General features: G+C 41.8%; 1 protein-coding gene across 2 annotated transcripts in view; it reads left to right on the top strand.

The window, feature by feature from the left end:
- Positions 1–20,894, top strand: part of LOC101739936 (protein rhomboid) — a 134,231-nt gene that overhangs the window by 107,297 nt on the left and 6,040 nt on the right. Inside the window, exons 1-3 of one of the 2 annotated variants that reach the window (XM_004932433.5) lie at positions 10,559–10,817; positions 17,638–17,750; positions 19,011–19,128. In XM_004932433.5, the coding sequence (XP_004932490.1) occupies positions 17,638–17,750; positions 19,011–19,128 (231 nt within the window). In that variant the 5' untranslated portion in view covers positions 10,559–10,817. Of the gene's footprint in view, positions 1–10,558; positions 10,818–17,637; positions 17,751–19,010; positions 19,129–20,894 lie in introns of those variants that run through there. The other variant, XM_021352114.3, reaches the window with a different exon arrangement.

Below are 20,894 nucleotides of genomic sequence, written 5' to 3' on the forward strand. Positions count from 1 at the left end.
CGCGCGTTAAAACTCTTACCAGTCCAACTGATAACAATGTTGGCTACCATCTTAAATGCTGCTATGACGCACTGCATCTTTCCGGCGGTATGGAAAGAAGCAGACGTTATCGGTATACACAAGCCGGGCAAACCGAATAATGAAACCGCTAGTTACCGACCGATTAGTCTCCTCCCAGCGATAGGCAAAATTTACGAACGGCTCCTTCGGAAACGCCTCTGGGACTTCGTTACCGCGAATAAAATTCTAATAGACGAGCAGTTTGGATTCCGCGCCAAACACTCGTGCGTACAACAAGTGCACCGCCTCACGGAGCACATCTTAATAGGGCTAAATAGGCGTAAACAAATCCCGACCGGCGCCCTCTTCTTCGATGTAGCGAAGGCGTTCGACAAAGTCTGGCACAACGGTTTGATCTACAAACTGTACAACATGGGAGTGCCAGACAGACTCGTGCTCATCATACGAGACTTCTTGTCGAACCGTTCGTTTCGATATCGAGTAGAGGGAACTCGTTCTCGTCCCCGTCATCTGACTGCCGGAGTCCCGCAAGGCTCCGCACTCTCCCCGTTACTATTTAGTTTGTATATCAACGATATACCCCGGTCTCCGGAGACCCATCTAGCGCTCTTCGCCGATGACACGGCTATCTACTACTCGTGTAGGAAGATGTCGTTGCTTCATCGGCGACTCCAGACCGCAGTAACCACCATGGGACAGTGGTTCCGGAAGTGGCGAATAGACATTAACCCCACGAAAAGCACAGCGGTGCTATTCAAAAGGGGTCGCCCTCCGAATACCACTTCGAGCACCCCACTCCCCAGTAGGCGCGTAAACACCTCCGCCGTTAGCCCCATCACTCTCTTTGACCAGCCCATACCGTGGGCCCCGAAGGTCAAATACCTAGGCGTCACCCTCGACAGAGGGATGACATTCCGTCCCCACGTAAAAACGGTACGCGATCGCGCCGCGTTTATACTAGGACGACTCTACCCAATGCTTTGTAGACGAAGCAAACTGTCCCTCCGTAACAAGGTAACCCTCTACAAAACTTGCATACGCCCCGTCATGACGTATGCAAGCGTAGTGTTCGCTCACGCGGCCCGCACCAACTTGAAACCCCTTCAGGTAATACAATCCCGATTCTGCAGGATAGCCGTCGGAGCACCATGGTTCCAGAGGAACGTGGACCTCCACGATGACCTGGAACTCGACCCCGTCAGTAAGTATCTACAGTCGGCATCGCTGCGCCACTTTGAGAAGGCGGCACGACATGAGAACCCTCTTGTCGTGGCCGCCGGAAACTACATACCCGATCCTGTAGACCGTTTGGTAAACCGTCGACGTCGCCCAAAGCACGTCATCACGGATCCTCCTGATCCACTAACGGTGCTTTTAGGCAATACAAGCACCGGTCACCGTCCTCGCCGAACCCGTCGCTTGCGACGAAGGGCTCGACGAGCGAATTAACCCACAGACACAGCCCACTGAGTTTCTCGCCGGATCTTCTCAGTGGGTCGCGCTTCCGATCCGGTGGTAGATTCTGCGAAGCACTGCTCTTGCTAGGGCGGTGTTAGCAATTCTCCGGTTTGAGCCCCGCGAGCTCACCTACACAAGCTAGGGCAAGCTGAAATAGCCTCTCAAGGCTATCAGCATAGGTAGGAAAAAAAAAAAAAAAAAAAAAAAATTGCGTACGCAGTTCCGATCGCAACGCTGTTGAGCCCGGACGCGTTTTCCTGAATAATTGTCGCTGCTGTCGCGATTGTGTGTCTAGTTTGCACGGCATCGTCGTTGTCGCTTTGATCGCGACTTTGTTTTGCATTCCGGACGCTCTGTCGCTGGCATCGCGACCTTGATTCAGTAAAGCGTAATTCGAGTTCGTAGTTCTGCAATCGAAAACGACAATTTCATATTATCACCAAAACATCCAATCCATTGTCATTATTATTTTTATTTATCTATCATTTTAAAAAACAGTCTCTTTCGAGACTAACCCCCACTGCGATCACCGCTTGTTGTGGCACTCACAACCCAGTGGGGCCCCACCTTCCCAAACTCTCCACCCCAATCCCAGCTGACTGCCGTTTTCACGGCATAGGCATCCCCCCCCTGCAAATCACTGCTGGCTGGTACAGCGCAGGGGGTATAAATCCCACTCAGGGGACTCGCCTTTCGGCGAGTTTGCTTAAGTCCCGGGGACGCCCCCCCCGGGCACACACTCACCATGAGTGACGCCAATGGCGCGCTCTTCTTTAAGTTCGTCCGCGACGTCTGTCCGGACATAATCGCGAAGTTCGAAGCTTACAAGGCCGGCCTTGACGCGCCGGCACTCCGCGACTCTCCTTTGTCGCCCCCCGCGCCGGTACCTCGCGACTCGCCGATGTCGCCCCCCACCCCCGCGCCTGCGTCGATCGCGTCTTGCGCGTCATCAAGCTCCGGCTCCGACTCCGAGTCGGAAATGGAGTACGAGTCCGCCGCGAGTCCCCAACCGGGAACCTCGGAAGGGTTCACCACCGTCGCGCGCGGGAAAAAACGCGCCCGCGCCGTGGAACCGTCCGCGGCGCCAAAACAACCGAAGGCCGCGAACGCGTCGCGGCCTAAAGTCGTGGTCTCACCCGACTCCCCTCGCCGCGCAACCCCGTCGCCGCGCCCCGGGCCCGCGCCCGTCCGAAAAGTTCCCGCGCCGCCGCCGGTCATCCTGCGGGAAAAATCTTCTTGGGATCGCGTTTCCCTGGCCCTTAAGGCCAACAAGATAAATGTACTCCATGCGAGGAATATTCCGCATGGAATACAAATCAAAGTAGAGTCATCCGACGACCATAGGTCCTTGACAGCATACCTCCGCAAGGAACGCATAGGGTATCATACCTATGCGCTCCAGGAGGAGCGCGAACTCCGCGTCGTAGTACGCGGAGTCCCGAAAGAGCTCGACGTCGAGCAAATCAAAAATGACCTGGTAGGTCAGTCCTACCCCGTCATAAGCGTGCACCGGATGCACAGCGGGCGCGATAAATTCGCGTATGATATGGTGCTCGTAGCACTAGAAGCCACACCGGAGGGCAAGAAAATTGCCTCATGTCTCCGCACCGTGTGCGGCCTATCGGGGGTCACCGTAGAGGCCCCCTATAAACGCGGCACTCCCGGGCAGTGCCACCGTTGCCAGTTATATGGCCACTCCGCGCGTAACTGCAACGCGCGACCGCGTTGCGTGAAATGTTTAGAAGATCACGCGACCACCGATTGCTCGCGCGTGAAAGAGACAGCGACGGAGCCGCCGAGCTGTGTACTCTGCCGCAAGCAGGGACACACGGCCAACTACCGTGGATGCCCCAAGGCTCCACGGAAGCGCCCGGCAAACGCGCCCCCTAAAACCGCTGGCCCAAAGACTTCGGCGCCCCGCGCGCCGAAACCGGCTTTCGTACCGGCTCCGGTGCCCACCGTCTCCGCGTGGGCGAAACCGTTGCCGTTCACGAAGGCAGGAACGACACCGGCACCCCAACCGCGGTACGCGCCGCAACCTCTACTCGCGCCGCGCCCCGCCCCCGCGCCCGCGCCCGGTCCCGCGCCTCGCCCCGGCCCCGCGCACTCAAACGATTTTACCATTATTCGCGACTACATCGCCGCGATAAACATAGACCGCATGCGTGCGTTCGCCGACGCCATGCGCAGAGCGGTCACGGCCGAAGACCGCCTAAACGCGACGTTCGAGTACATCGACGTCATCGAGTCCGTCCAGCGCACGCTGGTTTGATTACCGGTAATCAATGGCGTGCAACGCGAGATTAAAACCCCATTCTTTGAAGTTAGCATTCTACAATGCTAACGGACTCGCGCGTCAGCGCGACCAGGTTTATGAGTTTCTACGTGACAATCTCATCGACATCCTTCTGGTGCAGGAGACCTTCCTAAAGCCCTCGCGTCGCGACCCCAAAGTCGCGAATTACGTCATGGTTAGGAATGACAGACTCTCCACCCGCAAGGGCGGTACTGTCATTTACTATAGGAGGGCCCTGCACTGCGTCCCTCTCGATACTCCCTCGCTCTTACATATCGAGGCGTCAGTGTGCCGCATCGCGCTGACGGGACACCAGCCGATCGTCATCGCATCCGTATATCTCCCTCCTGACAAACCCCTCCTGAGCAGTGACCTCGAGACACTGCTCGGTATGGGGGACGCGGTCATTCTGGCAGGCGATTTAAATTGCCACCACACTAGGTGGAACTGCCATCGCACGAATGTGAACGGTAGGCGTCTCGACGCGTTCATAGACGACCTCACATTCGAGATATTCAACCCCCCGACCCCCACGTGCTATCCGTACAACGCCGCGCGTCGTCCGAGCACAATAGATCTGGCACTGCTGAGGAACGTAACTCTGCGCTTGCGCTCCATCGAGGCAATGTCAGAACTCGACTCAGACCACCGACCTGTCGTCATGCAGCTCGGTCGCCCACTCAACCGCGAACCAGATACGAGGACCATGGTGGATTGGAAGAAGCTGGGCACGTGCTTAGCTGACACCGCTCCACCAATCCTCCCTTGCGGCCCGGATTCAACTCCATCCCCCGAGGACACCGTCGAATCCATAAATATCTTCACTGATCACGTCTCGACGGCGATCACAAGATCTTCAAAGCAAGTTGATGTGGAGGACTGCTTCCACCGCATCAGACTTTCCCCCGATCTTAGGGACCTCGTTAGAGTTAGGAACGCGGCAATCCGGGCCTACGATCGATATCCCACGGATTCAAACCGGACTCGGATGCGTCGCTTACAGCGGGAGGTCAAATCCCGCTTGAGCGACGCCCGAAACGAAAACTGGGATAGTTATTTAAAAGAACTCGCGCCCACTCACCAAGCATACTGGCAACTAGCTAGGACCCTCAAGTCCGAAACTATAGCCACTATGCCGCCTCTCGTACGCCCCTCAGGCCAATCACCGGCTTACGATGACGATGACAAGGCAGAGTTGCTGGCCGATGCACTGCAAGAGCAGTGCACCACCAGCACTCAACACGCGGACCCCGAACACACCGAGTTCGTCGACAGGGAGGTCGAGCGCAGAGCTTCCCTGCCGCCCTCGGACGCGTTACCCCCCATTACCACTTCCGAGGTCAAGGAGGCGATCGATAGCCTGCAACCACGGAAAGCTCCCGGCTCCGACGGCATCCGCAACCGCGCGCTTAAACTGTTACCAGCCCAACTGATAACGATGTTGGCCACCATACTAAATGCTGCTATGACGAACTGCATCTTTCCCGCGGCGTGGAAAGAAGCGGACGTTATCGGCATACACAAGCCGGGCAAACCGAAGAACGAAACCGCGAGTTACCGCCCCATCAGTCTCCTCCCGGCGATAGGCAAACTATACGAACGGCTCCTTCGTAAACGCCTCTGGGACTTCGTATCCGCGAATAAAATTCTTATAGACGAGCAGTTTGGATTCCGCGCCAGACACTCGTGCGTCCATCAAGTGCACCGCCTCACGGAGCACATCTTACTAGGGCTGAACAGGCGGAAACCCATTCCGACAGGAGCCCTCTTCTTCGATGTAGCGAAGGCGTTCGACAAAGTCTGGCACAACGGTTTGATATACAAACTGTATAACATGGGAGTGCCAGACAGACTCGTGCTCATCATACGAGACTACTTGTCGAACCGTTCGTTCCGATATCGAGTCGAGGGAACGCGTTCCCGGCCCCGTCACGTCACAGCCGGAGTCCCGCAAGGCTCCGCCCTCTCCCCGTTACTATTCAGTTTGTATATCAATGATATACCCCGGTCTCCGGAGACCCATCTGGCGCTCTTCGCCGATGACACCGCCATCTACTACTCGTGTAGGAAGAAGGCGTTGCTTCATCGACGACTTCAGACCGCGGCTACCACCATGGGACAGTGGTTCCGGAAGTGGCGCATCGACATCAACCCCACGAAAAGCACAGCGGTGCTCTTCAAAAGGGGTCGCCCTCCGAACACCACGCTGAGCATCCCCCTCCCGACTAGGCGCGTCAATAACCCCGCCCCCGCCGTTCGCCCAATCACGATGTTCGACCAGCCCATACCGTGGGCCCCGAAGGTCAAATATTTAGGCGTCACCCTCGACAGTAGGATGACATTCCGCCCCCACATCAAGACGGTACGCGACCGTGCCGCCTTCATTCTAGGACGTCTCTACCCGATGATATGTAGGCGAAGTAAAATGTCCCTTAGAAATAAGGTGACACTCTACAAAACTTGCATACGCCCCGTCATGACCTATGCAAGTGTAGTGTTCGCTCACGCGGCCCGCATACACTTAAAATCCTTTCAAATTATTCAATCCCGTTTTTGCAGGATAGCCGTCGGAGCCCCGTGGTTCGTCAGGAACGTCGACCTCCATGACGACCTGGACTTAGAGTCCATCAGTAAGTATCTGCAGTCGGCGTCCATGCGCCACTTCGATAAAGCGGCACGACACGAGAACCCTCTCATCGTGGCCGCCGGTAACTACATTCCCGATCCTGCGGACAGAATGGAAAGCAGTCGACGTCGCCCTAAACACGTCATCTCGGATCCTCCTGATCCACTAACGGTGCTTTTAGGTACTTCAAGCACCGGTCACCGTTCTCGTCGAACCCGTCGCTTGCGACGAAGGGCTCGACGAGTAAATTAACTCTCAGACACAGCCCACTGAGTTTCTCGCCGGATCTTCTCAGTGGGTCGCGTTTCCGATCCGGTGGTAGATTCTGCGAAGCACGACTCTTGCTAGGGTTCGTGTTAGCAACATCGTCAGGTTTGAGCCCCGTGAGCTCACCTACTAAAGTTAAGGCTACGCTGAAATAGCCGCTAGGGCTATCAGCTTAGGTAGGATAAAAAAAAAAAAAAAAAAAAATTGCGTACGTTCCGGTCACCGTTCTCGTCGAACCCGTCGCTTGCGACGAAGGGCTCGACGAGTAAATTAACGCTCAGACACAGCCCACTGAGTTTCTCGCCGGATCTTCTCAGTGGGTCGCGTTTCCGATCCGGTGGTAGATTCTGCGAAGCACGGCTCTTGCTAGGGTTCGTGTTAGCAACGTCGTCAGGTTTGAGCCCCGTGAGCTCACCTACTAGTTAAGGTTACGCTGGAATAGCCTCTCAAGGCTACCAGCATAGGTAGGAAAAAAAAATGCGTACGTTTGCCGCTAGGGGCGCTGTTCAAACTGCATACAAAATTGGCTTCACTTTTACGCTATCGAGAACGTTCAGAAACTCGCACTAAACACACAGATGACTGGCCGTTTTGGGTAAATTAACAAATTTTGATTGCGCTTCGACTTTGGGGCATTTAGGGGCAGCAGGCAGACCAGATGCCACGATTGTTATACAATGATGAGTAAAGCTTTTTTTTACTTTATCCGTCTCGTTATCTTACGAATGGCTTATCTATATTTAGTTAATATTCAGCTACTAGAGAAATTTCAAATAAATATAAAAATGAATTGCTGTTCGTTAGTCTCGCTAAAACTCGAGAACGGCTGGACCGATTTGGTTAATTTTGGTCTTGAATTATTTGCGGAAGTTCAGAGAAGGTTTAAAAAGTAAATAAATATGAAAATCCTCGGAATTAAATAAAAATAACGATTTTGTTTTCCCTGTCATGTGTCCCCCGTCGGACGGATTCCTTTTGTTTGTTTTAAGCTTGTGTTCTAGAAAAGTTTCGGTTTTTTATTTATCGATTTAGGCACTACGAAGTCTGCGGGGTCAGCTAGTCTCAAATAAACTTAACTTACAAATTTTCTCATATAATTTCGATTTAAAGTTTTTTAAAATTCAGATCAGAAAACACTTTCTATAATGATCAGTTACTACAATAGTCTATAGCAGTTTCTAACCCAAGAGTATCCAGTAAAATTAATGTACCACGTAAAAAAAGCCTATTTGTTTTTGTCGTATAAATTACACTGGTGCCAGTATTCACATTACCTAAGCCACCTCGCCAAATGGTGCTCATAATAACTAATGACCCACGACATGCCCACTGCACGGCGCGGCGCCATCTCGCGAATAGCAAACGTACACATGACCAAATATCCGTATCAGAAACCAGCTTTAAACAAAACTTATTTCATTTTCTATTCATATTATAATTCATAATGAAATTTACATTATCGAAACAGTTTATCCGAGTGACAGATAAGTACGTTGTGTTAATAAAAAAACAGCGGCCCGGCGGTGCCCCACACATTGTAGTTGTCCATTAATATCAGTGCCTTCCATCAGGTCGACTGTATGCCAAGCCAATAAAAATACTTACTGCATGCTGACATTTTAGCTGTTATGGAGAAAAACTCTAAACCAACTTTGCAGCTAGAGTAAACATGACCATGTTATTGCTTTTTTTAATTGAACGTTTACACACCTTACAATTAGATGCTAATTTGAATTTCGAGTTGTAACATTTTTTCTATACAAAAAAAAACAACAGTAAAAAATAGAAAATCTATCACCATAGATTATTATGTATTACTTATATGCTTTAAATTACCAAAATATGAGATTAATATACGAACAAACTATTAAACTGTTACTCTGTTCATTAGATTAGCTACTCACAGACAGCCTCGAGTAGTCGAATTAGCCGACCCCCTGTCGTACACCTGCCATTGTTGCTAATAATGCTCGTAGCCCATGTGTTGATGTTGGTGTACAGAAAAAAGTTAATAAAGCGTGAAATGTCATTACGACGGATCAAAGTGTACCGCCACATCTGTTTACCTTGGATTCTTCTAAAAAAAGCAATATTTTATTTATATTCTTATAAATATTTGTGATTTGTAATAAAATACAAATATTTATAAGTATGGCTAGGCTATTTTATATTCATTACTATGAACTAAAGCGTAACTGCGTTCACTGGGTGAGTACAAACGTCTACCCGATGTTGGTACAACGGAATACATATATTTGTTGTTCTCATTGATGATATTTTTCTTTTACTTGAAACTTACTACAGTTGGTATTGTAATTCCAGGGAAGGTTTCTGTCATAGTACAATAGATAGGTGACGCGGAAGATGCTACAAAAATATTTTTCATACAGTCTGCAATAGTCACTACGGAGCGTAACATGTTTACTAGTATGATATAAGTATTAATTATTCATAATGGTAATATTATTTTTACAATTTTACAATACGGAATGTTAGGTATCGGTAAGCAGCGGCTTGGCTCTGCCCCTGGCCCCTTGCTGAAGTCCATGGGCGACGGTAACCACTCACCATCAGGTGGGCCGATTGCTCGTCTGCCTAATAGGGCAATAAAAAAAAAATAAAAAAATATATACCTTTTTTGTAGTATACCTCTTAAATACAGAAATCAGTTTCATCGAAGATATTTTTAAATTACGGCAAAAACAGCAAAGCTCTAATCTAAAACGGGTAAAAAGGGTGTATTTAGCGTAAATTGTTTTTTTAGGAACTGATTAAATTCTACAAAATTAACTATTATGATCGAGATTAAAGAGATAGTAATTTGTAACAGATGTTGGCCAGGTGTACGAAAACATTAACTAAGTAATAAGGGTTAATTTGTACATAGTTACAGAGAAAGTAATAGTATACTGCTTTGTCCATTAACGTTGTTTTAAGCATCTGGTATTACAATAGGTTTTACTAATAATCTAATAGTTACTCAAGGTAGTTTAAATAAAATTTAGAAATAGATAAGAATACATTTTTATTTGCCTTCCTACTCTTTGTTAAGGAATTAAAACACGTGCATCTTTTGTTCTGTTTCTTTTTTTAATAGGTTTTATTTTTTTGTGTAATTCGTTGATAATTGTTATATTAATGCTGACTCTAATATTATGTATATTTGTTTGGTTTTAAGATTTGTAATATGATTTTGCAATCCCTAAACAAAAATGATAATTATGTATGTTTATTTAAATAATACAATAAATTCAATTTAGTTTAGTCGATCACCGTTGAAGGCACGAATCGATTTTTCCTGTAATAGACAATCTTATGACAATAATTTAATATCTCATTCCATTAGGGAGAGCAACTTTGCGAAAAAATGCTATAGACGCAGCCAATTTCAATTACTTTGAATATATTTGATATTGCTGCTATTGACCAAGATAGTGATATTAATCATAATACTCGAATAAACTTTATTGACAACAGATGAGATTCGCATGAGTTTCCCTTAACGTTGGTGGTTCTATTCATTCTCGCTATGATGCGATCTCACACGCGTGATGCGAACACCGATCTTACCATTGCTACATGTAATTAATAAAAACTTTATCATTTTATAAATGCTTAATTGTTCTAGAAATGAAAAGAAGTGGGTGCCTGCCTATATTTTACACGCTAAAAATGCTAGTTTTTACTTGTTTAAAGGTGATGGAATACTCGAAAACTCGAATTATATATCAATTTCTAGTTTTATAGTTTAAGAGAGAAAAACAAAACAATTCCCAAATCTTATAAAACTACCCCCACCGTGACGACAAACCCCAATAATTCGTGTTCTTTACAAAAAAAATCGGTTTACAAAAACCGAAACGATGAACCATGCGACGAAGACGATCGAGAAACAAAACGTAACGTCAGTCTGCTGAGAGCGCGCAGCGGAGTAGTTTGTGTTGCATGGTTTCTCGAGGACAGCTGATTTACGTTCGCGTCTTCGAAAACATTAGTTAATAACGAACAAAAACTAAAAATCTACCTCAAAATTATTTTAAACTATTACGAATGTTTGTGCTGTGAATAAATGTAAATAATTTAAAGCAGTAAAATAGTAAACAGTTGTCAAACGAAATAAGTGTATGATTAAATTTTCTGAAACAATGGGTGAGTCTTGTTATTTTTGATATTCAAAACAATCTATAGAACACATTCAATATTAATGAAATTAAATTTAGTTTAACGACTTTTAAATAAATTGTGTTATATTTTTAAATGAGTGTATATAGTATATTATGAAAATAAGAGGTTCACTTATAGGTTAGGTTTGTAAACAAATACCTAAATTGTGCAAAATATGTAAGTGTTATTACAGAAAAATCCTTCGTTAAAAGTTAGTTAATGACGTACATTAAGTAATCAAATAAGACTTCAATTGTACGTTAATTATAAAATATTTCACGAATAACAGGAATAAGTTTTACTACATTTCACTCTAGAATTTCGTCGTGACGTATGGTTAAATTTTATTCGTGCTCGCAGATTTTTGGTTCCAAACACGCTCACGGAGTCTCTTGAAATTATCATAATAAATAATTTAACTTCGATTACCTACTTCACTAATACTTCACGTAAGTTTTGAATATTTGTACTTGTCCTATTCTCAATGTAATGTAATTTACGGTGCGACAATTTTGATTTTTCCACAATCTGGAGTGCATGCTTTAATTTCGAGTTTCAATAGGTCACACTAATAATTACCTAGTTACGAATAATAAGATGCTGAATTGACTACAATGTCCCTATATTACGTGAATAAATTACGTATTCTCTTTTTAAAAACAAAAAAATAAATGACGTTTTTAAATGTTTGTTAAATTAGACGAATGTACAAAACGACACCTACACAATTTTATGGCTTATTCCAATGGTCGAAACTGTTAAACGATACGTATTGTAATAAAACAATTGGACCATATCAGATTTAGAAATAGACATCGTAGGTGGATTAAATCTACTCACAACGTTGTGGGCGAAAGTTACAGTAATATTCTTAGCGAATAACCAACCTCTTTGCTATGTAGGTATTCATTTACTAAGATTTTATTTAAATAAGAAATATTTAGATATCGCCTTCTCTTGAATTTGAATATAAATAAGAACATGTTAAAATGCAACCTATCATAAATATATTATGTACGGACACTACACTGTAATTGGTTCCGCGAACACGATGAATATTCACAGTTAAAGCTCAAAGTAAATAATAGCGGACGGTCGAAAACATAACTAATTTAAAAAAAAACGCTAATTTCGGGACGTTGTCCAAACATAATATACGAAAGATAGGTACCTTCCAAATTTCATTAACACAGTATTTATAGTGCCAATTTTATTTCCAATTTCAGTTTTTCCCATTTTAGTTTATAATTTATTTATTTATAATTTTAGTTTTTCTCTTTTTAGTTCCAATAGTCTCAATGTGTAATGTCTGTGACATACGTCAAATAGGGCAAAAATATTATTTACGTCTTCGACATATTTTAGCTACGGAAACCTGAAAAAAATCAAGTACTGACATGAAACTGTCCACAAAAAGAAACACCGGAAACTAAACAATTTAGGTCCTTTATTTTAAAAATATAGTACACTTCTTACAAAATTTACCCATAAATTATAAAGTTCACAATGCGTACATACTCTAAACATTCACATCAAAACATGAGCATATGCGATGCACTAAAAATGATGAACTTGTACAAACATGTCGCAACACGGACAACGGTCATATAAATACGAATTATTCTATTGAATAGAACATACTATATATTTTCAAGGTCACAAAACTCATTCACGTATCATTTACATACTGTAGATATTAAATTGTAATACAGATAACTGACCTCGATATCCGAACAGGGATTTCCGAACTCCGAACACCTAATAAATATTAGGCACACAGGTTATGACAATTTAACTACAATAGGTTTTCTCAAAAACAAATTTAATTGTAGTGAAAATAGCTTATGTCTTTAACAATAATTAGCATTATATATATCATTAGTTATATGTGCACATATACATATGTTGTTGCCGATTCATAATAAAACACTACGCTCATTGTCTATGGTGTTTTTTTTATTTTCCCTTAAACAATATTCTCGTTAAAGCGGAGTTCTTACTATGTGTACTTACTTTGGAAACCATCTGGAAGTATTAAGAAAATCGTAAAAAAGGTTTGATGGAAGATCTTTACGTTTACCACTAAATCGTTGTAGATTATGTATCATATTATTTCTACGGAAGTAAAATGTATGTGACCATAGGAAACTTGTATGAATACAATTTTAGAACACAATTCAAATATGCCGTAAGTTTAATAAAACTCAATAAAAAAAAAAAGAATAACCAATGGTCTATAATCAATAACCGGGAAATCACCGTCTTGTTAGAGACATACCATAGACAGACATAGGAAATCATAATCTCCTAAAGTCTTAACCGGGCAAGTTTTTAGTTATTGCCCTTGTAGGCAGACGAGCATACTGCTTACCTGATGGTGGATGGTTCCGTCGCCCATTGACGTCATCAATGCTAGGGGTACAGTCTACCGTTAGATGCCACCGTACCACCGTCGTGTATTCGTCCCGCGAATCAGCAATGTGTTCCGGTTTTAGGGCGGGCTGAGATAATCTCAAAGATAATTGTGACACCTCACGTTTAAAATTAGGTAGCGACATTGACGTCACATACAATTATATCAGCATCCACATATAATTATATGTATGAGCTCCGATCAACGCTTAGAATTAGATTAGGCCTCAGGCTCATTAACTGCCCATCTACGCCAATAAACAATATTATAGTACAGATTTCCAGAACATTTGGAACAAGAAAATATATTGCGCTTAATATCACCTGATAATTCACACAGTGCCAGGGATAAACACATAACAATAATAAAATAGTACTAGAGGTCCCGCAGTAGTCGAAATTCGACTATAATTAATTCGAATTGTAAGTTTGTACACTATTATGATTGTATTTTATACTTCTATAATCACAAATTTTGCCAAGGCTACACTAAAAAAATATACTAAAAAAGACAAACAATATTTAATCTATTCTCAATTTGACCACAGACGTCAAGAACAAAAGTTTGACAATAAATAGTATGCATGCGTGTGTGCATCAAATACATGATATGTAGTGTGTGCAATGTTTTCTTTATTGATTTAATGTATCTTTTATGCATTATTTTAAAAAAATATTAGCATTGTGCACTTCTCTATATTCTCTATAAGTGTGGAAAATTTCATACTCCTCCGTCCGCGCAATTTTCGTAAAAAGGGATACAAAGTTTTTGCTTCAAGTATTAATATATAGATAAAACGTTTTCATTTGTTTTCTTTTTGCCAATTGCCAATGTGGTAATTTTCTCTCGTAACTTTTCCAACAAGCAAATAAATCGCGATCACTCGCATTATTTAAGTGTAATAAAACTAAGTTGGGCGTGACCATTTTGCAAATAATTTTGTATAGGTAAACTTTCACAATTTATATTAATAAGAAAGAATATCTACCACAGATTAAAACATAATAGTGCGGAGGTGTGTACGTGGGAACAATCCCAGAGTTCACGTGCTCGACTCATCGCTCTGCCGTACCAAATCTAACATTAATATGCTAGATTAAGATAAAATCCCTCATTTACTGTTGAAGAAGTCATTATTAACATATTTTAAATAATCAGACTACAAAACTACAGTTAATTTCATTACTTAATCTCTTTTATATAAATTAAAAATTAACTCTTTATACTCGCCTTTATTGTAATCGATGTTTTATCGATATAGACATATGACGCAAAGTTATAAGCAAGTTGCACCTACATATCGCTTTAGGTTCATTGTCTAATATTATTTAAAACATATAATCGTTTTTCGAAATAGCTCACAAGATTTATAAGGCAAATATAAAGTAACCATGAATGAAATATGTACTTAAAATGAATGCTATGTCGTGTAGGCTCGTGCGGCTGTTGACGACGGGCATAGGCAATAATAGTGTCTAGTTAGTGGTTCCGGATACGTATCGGACGTGTCGGATGTCTACGTGAGTCACGCGGCGCCCACGCCAAGTCACCGCGCCCACCGGCGCCCGAGCCGCTTCACATTCTATCCTGCGAAATCTCTTAGCAAATAAAAATTCATATGATAAATTAACGGTAAAAGATCCGCCCATCGTACTAATAGTCGTAAAACAAATAAATAATAGCCTTTTGTTTTACATGACTGACAGATATCCTGTTATGTAGCGCAGCTCGGTATTGTACTACTGGTGGTAGGACCTGTTGTGAGTCCGCACGGGTAGGTATCACCACCCTGCCTGTTTCTGCCGTAAATCAGTAATGCGTTTCGGTTTGAAGGGTGGGGCAGCCGTTGTAACTATACTGAGACCTTAGAACTTATCTCAAGGTGGGTGGCGCACTTACGTTGTACATGTCTATGGGCTCCAGTAACCACTTAACACCACTGGTGGACTGTGAGCTCATCCACCCATCTAAGCAATAAATAAAAAATAAATAAAAAAATACGCCCATCTAATATAATAATCTTAAAACAAATAAATAATAATAGCCTTTTGTTTTATATGACTGAAACATATCCTGTTAAGTAGCGCAGTTCGGTATTGTAACGCAGCGTTGTTACAATCGTAATGAATACGCGACAAATCTAACACGCACTGTCAACTGAATTAACCCCGGACGCCCGTTGCCGGGACGGGTTTAGCTGTGTCTGTGGCGCGTCTAGGCTATTTGTATTTTGGCATTGAACATTTCGCAGTCTCGTGGGAAACTGAGTTGAACGACTGCGGAGACAATGCGGTTGCCTGGTGTCGCGTCCAGTCGCCCACCCGTGCGCCCTCTCGCAAGATGTTCGCCCTTTGTATAATAAACTTGGACACAACTATATACTATCTATCTACCTTTGTCACTCAAAAATAGACCTTCATTAAATAAATCGTAAACATATTTGACTGGTGGTACTTTTTGGTAGGACCTCTTGTGAGTCCGCGCGGGTAGGTACCACCACCCTGCCTATTTCTGCCGTGAAGCAGTAATGCGTTTCGGTTTGAAGGGTAGGGCAGCCGTTGTAAACTATACTTGAGACCTTAGAACTTATATCTCAAGGTGGGTGGCGCATTTATTACGTTGAAGATGTCTATGGGCTCCAGTAACCACTTAACACCAGGTGGGCTGTGAGCTTGTCCACCCAGCTAAGCAATAAAAAAAATGTATATATATAAAAAAGTCGAGAAATCTGTGTGTCGTTCTAATTTCATACAGGCTATTAACTTGCCGTAATGAATCGAAACAACCCTATTTCAGCAATACAGTACTTAAGGGAAGGCACGAGGGTTCGTCTGTGCGACAACGGGGTCGATAGAAATTGGCAGCGAGCCAGCCGACAGCGCCGCTGACCATAAATTACACCCTCGCCGTTCTAAAGAGGAAACTTACCACATGAATAGATTTTATTTCGTAACATAACGGCCTGAGATTGCTGAGTATCAAAAACATTGACGGGAACTCTAAAACGTATATATAATATAACTAAATGTATTGTCTATATAAATATCAAAATAAACAAGTAGGTACATAGTCATTATAAAATTAGAGTCATTTAGTTTAGAACTAGAAGTAAATTTAAATAATACTTATAGATTCAGTGTATGTTAAAACATACAGATATAATAAAAGACAGAGAATAAAAAGGAAATCTTCAGTCCTTTAAATTTAATAGAGATTAAGATAATTAATACGAACTGTACTTTTTATCACACAAGATGAAAAAAATAATATACGAAATCGGAAATATTAAAAATCCACCCACCAACACCATCTTTGTTAATTATATTGATAATCATATTAGAGTAAATGGCCCTTTTACTCGTTTATTCCAAATATTTCACGTTACACCCATTCTTAAGAAGCATAGACATAACTTGAAATTTGAATAATAAAAGCGAAATTATTATATCATAATTCAAAATGAATGTTTTTTGCCCACCCTCTATTCACTTCCTCTTTTGACATTATCATCCCTGAAGAACTTAATATTTCCACATAATATATCTAACAATATCACTTAGGATTAATGTATAGTAGTATGTCTGAGTAGTATCTATCAAAGATTCTGCAGGATTCTTAAATTGAGATTTCTATTGTCCTATAGTATGGTTATAAATATGCTGAAACATTAAGTAGAAGTATCATCTAGTAAACTGGTTAGGAGTATTTATATGAAATAAATTTTGTTATGAATTTACTGTCTTATAAATTCTTGCCTATTCATTCATTCAGCCGGTCGAGTTGATACTTTTTACAGAATGAATGTTGGCATTTGCGTGAAAGTTTCTAACTTAGTACCAGTTGTAAAATCACATAGCCATGTGGACGGGACTTCTTCGTTATTGTAACATGTAGATTTGCTTTTTTCATTGCCATAAATAGGGAAATAAACTCACGACCCATCTGTCAAGCGAGTCCATTAAGGACCTTTGTATACTACGTAGCTGTAATCCGCAACTTTGCCCTTTAGCGGTCACGGAAAAGAGCCAACTATTTTTTCTAACGTGTAACATGTTTTTTCTAAACATAATAAAATAGTTTCTCGTGGAAACGATTTTTTTTTGTTAATATTAGGATAAAAGTTGGCTTAGTTTTTTTTTATTTTCGCTAGTCATGTCGAACAAAACATGTCAATCTGTTGCTTTGATGTTTCGATGTGCAAGAAGGACAAACAAACACACTCACTCAATTATAATATTAGTGTGTATGTACATATATGAGTTGCATACGTGTATACTTGATTAAATCTACACCCATAAGCATAAGCTATGTATCCACAGGAATTATAATAAACCAAAAATGATGGGTTGACCAGAATAATTTAATTATGCAAAGTTTTTTTTTCTTTCTCAGATGAGTGGAAAGCGCACCCGCAGCTATAGATGCGCAGTTCACCACCGAGATCGTGAAATCAGCTCGGAAAACGATTTCAAGCTTTTACTAGAAGATCCAACATTATTCGCCAGGTGATTAATTTTTTTATTTGGTTTTTCATTGCTTCGATAGGTGGACGAGTCCACCTGGCGTTAAGTGGTTACTGGAGCCCATAGACGTCTACAAAGTAAATGCGCCACCCACCTTGAGATATAAGTTCTAAGGTCTCCGTATAGTTACAATGGCTGCCCCACCCTTCAAACCGAAACGCATTACTGCTTCACCGCAGAAATAGGCGGGGTGGTTGGTACCTACCCGTGCGGACTCACAAAAGGAGCTACTACCAGTAATTGTTATTCTAACAGCCGAGAAATCGGACCTTGTCTTTTCCTTCTTCAGCCAACGCATTACACACTGTATTAATTGTAAATAAATAATACTCTAGAACAAGGATGAGCAACACGCGTCCCGCATTACTAAAATTAAATTTATTTTATCGACTTCTTTAATTTCTTTTTTTTAGATTTGTGCGGCCTGTCAAAGCAAAATAAAATTTAAATTGGCCCATTGATTAAAAAGTTTGCTCACCCTAGCTCTAGGACTTCATTGTCGTTACGAAAACATTTAAAAGAAAATCTTGTAGAGTAACTATAGGTATACATGTGTTTTTCATTGTAACAAACCAATAAAGCACGTCAATGAATTAATGAATCAGTAATTTGAAATTATTTACTACAATGCATAACAGGAAAATTATTATTTGTGATAGACAAAAAAATACAAATGAACATAAAATGGGTACTATAAACTCCTTGAATGTGTTTATGGAACAAAATGAAATAAATGACGTTTAAGTCACCATGACAAACGCGAAATGTGCACCGGAAACTATTTGGTTATTGCCACAACAAATTCCAGTGAAATGTTACAATAAATACATTGAAAATATAAATTTTTGTATTACGTAAATTTCAAGTATAATCTGACTCTGAAAGGCCACGTATCGATTGCTGTAGCTAAATATATACACATTTTTATGTTCAAGTGTCGTGTCACAATGACATATGGTGTGATTTCGTATAATAAAAACGTTAAGAAATCGATTTTATACAGGCCGAGAACACAGGGAAAGCAAGTTAACTGATTGCTTCCACGTTGGAAACGGAAAATAATATGTTTTTTTTTTTTTCGTTTTGTCACTGAACGTGAAACAACTACCTCCTTAAGCCGATCGTAAATTCCTTCACGAGGTATTGAAACAAAATTATTCGTTTTCAGTTTTCACGGTAGCTCGGAGGGTTTTGGAATTGATAATCACGAATCTTAAACAATTATTTTGTAATCGCTTATAGGATGGTGCACATAGTAGCGATGGGCATGCTCCCCGAGGAACGAGATCGGAAGTATTATCAGGAGCGCTACACGTGCTGCCCACCGCCATTCTTTATCATCTGCGTTACACTGTTAGAGGTATGTTGCTTGTTTAATTTTTAATCCAAAAATATAGCTCTCTACATAATTATTTATTATCTTTATTCTATCTTATATAATATATCAAAATGAATTGCTGTTCGTTAGTTTCGCTAAAACTCGAGAACGGCTGGACCGAATTGGCTAATTTTGGTCTTGAATTATTTGTGGAAGTCCAGAGAAGGTTTAAAAGGTAGATAAATGTGAAAATGCTCGAAATTAAATGAAAATAACTATTTTGTTTTTCCTTTGATGTCGAACGGATTCCTTTTGTTTGTTTTAAGTTTATTTTATGTCTTTTATTTTCCGATTCAGGCACTACGAAGTCTACCAGGTCAACTAGTCTCCAATATAAAAGATTTATTGATGGCGTTGATCTTCGTAACATTATGTTATTATTTGAGAACGTTGTGTATTTTTTAATAGAGCTCATTCATTTATCGTCGAACATTGGAAATGTTTGTTAATCCCGCCTCATTGGAGACGTGAGGTCGAATTAGAATTAGTATAAAGACTATATACTTCTTACACTACGCTGTTCCGATTTTCTGATTTATATAAATGAATGTTTGTTGCTTTGTTTGTTTGTGCGTATCCTCGTGACTATAATCGAATTAACTTGAAACTTATTGTTATTGGTTTACCCATAGACACAGCCCACTGAGTTTCTCGCCGGATCTTCTCAGTGGGTCGCGTTTCCGATCCGGTGGTAGATTCTGCGAAGCACTACTCTTGCTTAGAGCCAGTCACAGTCTGAGCAACACTTCTGGTTTGAGCCCCGTGATGAGCTCACATGTTAGGATGAAGCTGAAATAGCTTCTCAAGGCTATCAGCATAGGTAGGAAAAAAGTTATTGGACGGATAGGTTTCTGACAATATACAATCAACGCACAAGAGTAAATACGACACGTGCTGTTTGTTGTTCGTGCATCGTAACTATACTCTATTCCAATTACGAAGTACCATGAGACATATGTTATTATTATTTTATTGTGTGTGTGAATTAATGATTTAGATTGATTGTGTATTTTTTTAATGATGTTTACGACCATGAACAAAAAATGATTATTATTTCAAATTTAATGCGAAACGTGAAGAGTTACGTTCTAAGAAGTGTCAATAGGGACTTCGTAATCGGAATAGATTATTATAGTCAAGTTATGATATAAAATATCAACCGTGCATTCTCATCACTTTCTACGGCTCTAGCAGCGGTCGGAGCCCCGCTCTAGTTACCTCGGTTAATTAAAATTTGTAATAGCGGATTTCACATCCGCGCGCGCAAACGGGCGATTTACGTGAATCACAACAATCGTGGCACGCGCGTCTTCGCTCGTCACACGTTGATTCATCGCGCCACGCACCGGCCCAAATACAGGCCTGGCCCGTTCCTGTAACTTATACTAGCTGACACGGCAGACTTCGTAGGGCCTCAATCGATAAATAAAAGACCTAAACGCTTTGTATAAAATAAACTTAAACCAAACAAAAGGAATCCGTCCGATGGAGGAGGGGGGGAGGGCATCAAAGGAAAAACAAAATTGTTATTTTTATTTAATTCCAAGCATTTTCATATTTATCTACCTTTTAAACCTTCTCTGGACTTCCACAAATAATTCAAGAACAAAATTAGCGAAATCGGTCCAGCCGTTCTCGAGTTTTAGCGAGACTAACGAACAGCAATTCATTTTTATATATATATCTTATTGGAATTTAACACTTGACTGCCGTGTAGGTCACCAGTGCCCTACGCGGCGCATTGAAGC

Source organism: Bombyx mori, chromosome 17, assembly GCF_030269925.1.
Source record: "Bombyx mori chromosome 17, ASM3026992v2".
Classification (NCBI taxonomy): Eukaryota; Metazoa; Arthropoda; class Insecta; order Lepidoptera; family Bombycidae; genus Bombyx; species Bombyx mori.